Raw genomic sequence first — 6000 nt, forward strand, 5'->3', positions numbered from 1 at the left:
CCTGCTCGCCAGCCATGCTAATTACTGTTCAGATGCCTCGAGAATTATTAACACCAGTAAATGAACACCAGGCCAGGAAGATACTTCAAGAATTGAAAATGGCAAGAAAGGGTTCCTTTTCCATCCATTTGCTGGGAAACTTATTTGAAAGAGCCCAGGTGGGAATATATTTTCTGTACACACTGAGAGCACAGACCACAGGTCTGTAGCAAACCTGAATTCGCTCCCAGGTTGTCACAAATGATCTGTGCTTGCATGAGGAGAATGGGCTGGGAGCGCACATTCCACAAGAACCACCCACACACCCTGAGCAGTGACTTTCGGCGGCAGAACAGCCGCCTGCCCCTGCTCGAGTTGTGCTCTAGCCCGGCTTCGAGCCCTTCACTCTGCCCCAGGCCTAGCTCGGTTTAGCTGAAGCGGCTGGGGCCCCTTTCGCTGCTGCCTCGTGTGCGGCTGTTGTGTCTGCACGCTGGTGCCTGTGACGGCCCTCCCAGCACCACCGGAGCCTTTCCTGGATGGTGCCCCATGCGCCTGGCCACGGGCACTCTAAGAGACAGTCAGACACTGTTTCCTGCAGGGTGGCAGAGCTGGTGGCTCGATGGTGACAACTTCTCCCTGTTTCCTCCTAGCACTTTTCCCCAGAGCCAGACTGGCACCCGCTGTTCACAGGGAAGGCAGGGCAAGCACCACCACCAGAGAGCTAGGCATCTCAGCAAGCTTCTAACCTGGTTGATGGACACTCCAAGTAGACTGAGGCTGGGAGGGTTGCCTCAAGCCCGGGCTGTGGGTTTTATAACGTCTGTTGATTTAAGACCATCCTTTTCTTACTGTGGCAAGCCTTCTGTCCCACTTGTATGCCCAGAGGACAAGGAGAAGCAGTTGAGCTGGTCATGTGTGGCGGTGGAAACACAAGGCGGCACGTATGGGGAAGGGTGGGTGCATGGTCGTTGTCATCGTAACAGCTGACATCTAGGGACCGTTGTCATGTGCCGAGCCATGTGCACTCACGCGTCCAGGCGGGCATCTGGTGCAGGAAGCGCATGTTGCCAGCTCACGTGGCCTGTGAAAAGCTCAGCTGCAGGAAGGTCAGCAGCTGGCCACTGCCAGAACTGAGACCATCTGATGGCAGAGCCACACCTGCTGGTGATGTTTGCCTCCTGTCCTCCATGCGAGCCTGCCCTTAACTCCTTCTGGTACTTTCTTTCTTCTTCTTCTTTTCTTTTCTTTTTTTTTTTTATTTTTTTTTTTTTGAGGTAGGGTCTCACTCTAATGTCACTAACAGCCATATGGGTGACATAAAAACTCTAGTGAACTTGCTTTTTTAGGCTCATTGTAGCCCAAGCTGCCAGTCTTACTGTGGTACCAGGACAGCAGCCATCCCCAAAGTTTCTTCATTGTTTGCTGCATGTAGCAAGACAGGCCGGTGGCTCTTCCAGCGGCTGCAGCCCTTGGGAGATTTCAGCTGTAACAGAGCACTGTGGCAGCTCGGCCCCTTTGAGATGGCTCATTCTTTCCTCCTTCATGGCACAAGGGGCACGTTTCAGCAGACTGACTCCTGCTAGATCCAAATCCTGTAATTACGTCACACACATAATACAGAGAAATCCAGCCCAGTTCTCCACTCTGCAGATACTCAATAAACCCAGGGAACACAGGGGCCTCCTGTGATGCTTCATAAGACTGGAAGTTTCTTCATCTCATGAAGTAAGAGAACTTGCTGTGTGTGTTGGGGGGGGGGGGTCCAGCGTTTGTGCTAAACTGCTTAGGATACAACCTGTCTCTGCAGGTTCTAAATACCGAGGCTGGCTATAGCCACGTGCAGCCAGGACAGCGCCTTCCCCCACCGCTCTCCCAGCAGCCGCTCTTCGCAGCTGTGCTGGAGGAGCGCTGCCCTTCAGCACACCTGTGCCCTCCCTCGCAAACCACGTCTCGCTGGCTGGGCGACCTTGTCCTTGTCTCCTGTCCTCGCCCTGCTTCCTTGTGTCTGCAGAATGTGTCCCGAGGCCTCCTACTTGTTGTCAACACAAAACGCGTTCAATGTGAGCTTAACATCCCCATATCCAGAGAAATAAGGGAGGGAGTGCCATCGTGTTGAAAGCTCAGGTTTCAGTGACATAGCACATCGGGACTTGTCTCCTTTCCTCAATGAACACGTTTATCTTGGGTCTGTGTTCTGTCCCTCCGTACTGCGGACAGTCTGGGGGGTTCCATATGAGCTAAATAAATGTCAGGTTACATTTACAATACTTGAGCTACAGGACCAGAAGTTTGCATTGGTTGTGAGTCTTAGAAATTAACAGAAACAAGGACCCTGTGGAGATTCTAGAATGGGAAACTTGGGTGGATATGGCAGGGAATTCGCCCCACCCTGAAGCTGCTCACACCCCACTTCTGAGAGGCCTGTCCCTTAGCACAGTCTTAGTAGATGGGGGCTTGCCCCAGTGGACTGTTTGAAGATTAGGCAGGTAAAAGCTTGAGTGCTAATAGGTGGCTCACTTGTTTACAGCTCTCCCTTTCCCCTCTCACACTCACCTGGACTCACCTCAGAAGCAGCCCCTGAGCCTCAGCCTGGTTGTTAGCAGAAGGAATCGGCCAACTTCTTCCTCATTGCAGAATGCCTGTGTTCACCTAACACCAATCATCCGCATGTCTCCTTTCCTCCCTTGCTCCCCATTATGAATCACTTTGTTAAAGCCACCTTTTCCCTTCCTATTTTTCAGCCCACCGAAACCGACAGTGTTCATTTCTGGTGTCATTGCCCGGGTAAGTGTGGACTCCCTCTCTCTAAGCGTCACCCATCACCTCCCCGTGGCTCCTCTCCCCCTTCTCCTGTGTCTCCTCTCTCCCCCCATGCCATCTCCTCCCCCATGTCTCTCCTCTTCTCCTCCCTGTGTCTCCTCTCCTCCCCGTGTCTCCTCTCCCCTCACCACGTCTCCTCTTCTCCCACTGCCTGCTCTGGCAGCAGCATGGCTCGTGATCGGAGCCTCTGACGTCACGGGGGATCATGCCTCTGGTTAGGAATAGGCCCACAGTAGAACTCCTGCTTTTGTCACACTCATTTAGTGGGGCTTCTCTGCAAACTATATTCCTGAAGTTTAAATTCCCTAACTTGAAAATATTGCCCATTTTTCAGTGATGAAAAAAAATCAACACAAGAAGTATAGATCGTGGCACATGAGAGTTGAAGCACCACAAGGTTTTGGTGGTGTGCAGCTACACCCTTCCATTTGTGTGCTGTCAATGGCTGCTTTTGTTTGCTGACCCTGGACTAAGGCCATATTCTTGCCACACATTTTAGTTTGCAGAGTTGCTCTTCTGTTGAGATCCACTTTAACTGTAGACCTCTCACAAACAAAGCCCACACGGATGCAATACGTGCTCTGCTGCTCTGGGACATTTAGGTCCTATGTTCAAGGAAGGCTCTGTTGTTGGGGACAGCTCTGCTGATGGAGCTGCCATAGCCGTCCAGTGCCCCAGAGCCCATGGTGACAGGTCTACTACACAGGAGCTTATTAAATGTCTGCACTGGTCTAAGCTCCCTCCTTGGTGCTTAGCTCTACCTGCCCGTCCCTGGAACCCAGCCAAGCACCTTCTCCAGGACTGGGCCAAGTGGCATCTGGTCCATACTCCTATTTCATCCTGCCTCACCCCTCACCTCCCACAGTAGCCAGGCCCACTGCCAGCTGCGGTGGCAAATGCCAACTTGAGACCTTGCATTGCCTCCATTTCATATGATCACAAGAGCAGATCTAACAGGAGAGTGCTGCCCATTCCCAGCTCAGTGCCAAGGGAACCACGGGGCAGACCCTGCAGGCATTCTCACCATGCTCTGGCACATGGACTCACACCACCCTCAACTCGTGGCTCTGGAGTCTAGGCCTCCTTATAGCCGCAGGGCCGACCAGCCGCAGGAGATGGGCTTCTCTGTGGACTGGGCCACCGCCCCTCCACCAGCTTCCCAGTCCTCACGTCCTCCAGGAAATTGGCTTGGGGTAGTTCCCTCCCTTCCCTCCACTGGTTCATTGTTAACCAGCTTGTGCATCTGTGTCTCCTCACAGGGTGACAAAGACTTTCCCCCGGCAGCCGCGCAGGTGGCTCACCAGAAGCCACATGCCTCCATGGACAAACATGCCTCCCCAAGAACCCAGCACATCCAACAGCCTCGCAAGTGAACCAAGACACCCAGATCCCCTCACCCTTAGCAGCAGTGCCCCAACTCGGATGCTTCCCTGACCAAAAGAACTGGCATGTTCTGCAAAATACTGCTCAGTGGAGAAACCAAAGACAAAGCAAAGTGCTGTCTTTTCTCCTAAACTTCCGTATTTAAAGTAGAAAAGACTCAAACCCCAAACTTTGTTTCTGGGAGTCCTGATTGAGCATCTTAAAGCTCATTGCCTTCTTCCCCCCAGAAGTTCCATTAGAGGAACTTGACAAGCCCTGAGTAAAAGGAAGTCCTTCACACTGTACCTTTAGTTTTCTCTCAGCTGTCACCAAAGTCCTTGCCTGTGGCCTTAACACAAGGCCACAAATTTGGGAGATGTGGTTAGGTTAGGGAAGCTGCTGGTCCTTCACATTTGTAGCAATTGGACAGTCCCAGTGCCTGCAGCACAGGAGGAAGGGGGACCCAAGGTGGCCGTGCAGAGCAGGGGTGGCTCGAGCAGGCCAGGGATGGGCGTTTCCCTCCTCACTGTGACAAGTGAGCTCAGCTCCAGGGACAAAGCATGAGCTTTGCAGGGCCTTCCTCTCCAGGAACCATGGATCTGGAAACCAAGGGGGTCGTGCCTCTCTCAACCTAGGGGCCAGCAGGTTCCCGGGAGAGCCAGAAACCCTGTTTTCAAGTACTCATCTCTAGAGCTGCTTTTGCATTCTGGAAGTGACTACTGACCAGGGTGGAGGACTGAGATTGTTTGGGGCTGAAAGCACGACAAGACAGGACCTGTGCCTTGCCTCCCCAGGGGCCCGAAATGTTCACTGCACTTGGCTAGGAAGAGCTGCTTGTGGGTTAGTGCTCCTAGCATTCCCCTGCTACCCGCTGGGCCCATCTCCACCTGAGCGTGCCAGTTCAACTTCTGAATGCACCTCTGCCCTAGCTTACCCTACCCTGTGTGTTTGAGGCCACTGCATGCCTTTTCTGAAAAGCCAAAGCTACTTTAGAACCTTCTGGGGTGCTGCTTATGGAGAGGTTGCCCATCCTCACGCTTGCCCACAGTGGTGTCTGCTGCAGGACAGTGGTGCTGTGAGCAGCGTCCACCCCCAGCCATCCGGGTACCTGCTCCAGGCCTGTGAGCCAGCTTGCTTAGGAGGATAGGCCTCCTCACAGTTCATAGACCACGCTAGGAGCCCAGCAAATGCATTCACAGGAAGTAAGTCCATAGATCTCGGGGCCCGCGTTGTTAGTCTCATATTTCTTTCATTGAAACATTAGTATGAACTAAGAAGAGTGGCTTTGGAAACCCAGGCTTGCAGCCTCACTGCCCATTTTATGAAACCAAGTGCAGGAAAGGACCTTGGCAACAGGCAGCTCCAGGTCCACTTGTGCCGGCCATGCACTGCAGAAATCAAGCACCTGCCGTCCCTCTTGTCTGGAACCAGAGCCGCTCCTGAGGTGGCGCGGGCCGCATGCTCTCAGCTAGCTTGGTCGCGCTCTGGGCTCCAGAGCACTGCACGCAGACTGGGCCCCTGGTGTTTCTGAATCGTTGGCTTCAAGAATAATGGTGATTATAATAAAGCTTCTGCGCTTACATCAGGCTTGCTTTTCTTACGTTTCAGAACTTTTCTTTTACATCTTTCTTGAGCCACCAGATGGTTTCAGTGGAAATTTGACATGCCTTTGCAATGGATATCTTCAGCAATCACTTTCTATACCCAGAGGTGAACTGTTGGGCCCCTAGTAACTCAGGCACAATCATTACTGAAATTGTCAAGGAACAGGAAAGCTTAGTATAGTTCATTTGAAATGGATTGTTTGGCTGTAGCCATTGGCCCTGTGCCAGGTGGGCT

At 52.7% G+C, this 6000-nt stretch overlaps 1 protein-coding gene across 1 annotated transcript in view; it reads left to right on the top strand.

Annotated features, from left to right (window-relative positions):
• The window catches only part of LOC101616892 (death associated protein), a 41529-nt gene extending 35788 nt beyond the window's left edge, over positions 1–5741 (top strand). Inside the window, exons 3-4 of the mRNA XM_004652540.2 lie at positions 2721–2763; positions 4059–5741. Of these exons, the coding sequence (XP_004652597.1) occupies positions 2721–2763; positions 4059–4172 (157 nt within the window). The 3' untranslated portion in view covers positions 4173–5741. The remainder of the gene's footprint in view (positions 1–2720; positions 2764–4058) is intronic.
• Positions 5742–6000: the final 259 nt, after the last annotated feature.

The sequence above is a fragment of the Jaculus jaculus genome, chromosome 13 (genome assembly GCF_020740685.1).
Source record: "Jaculus jaculus isolate mJacJac1 chromosome 13, mJacJac1.mat.Y.cur, whole genome shotgun sequence".
Lineage (NCBI taxonomy): Eukaryota > Metazoa > Chordata > Mammalia > Rodentia > Dipodidae > Jaculus > Jaculus jaculus.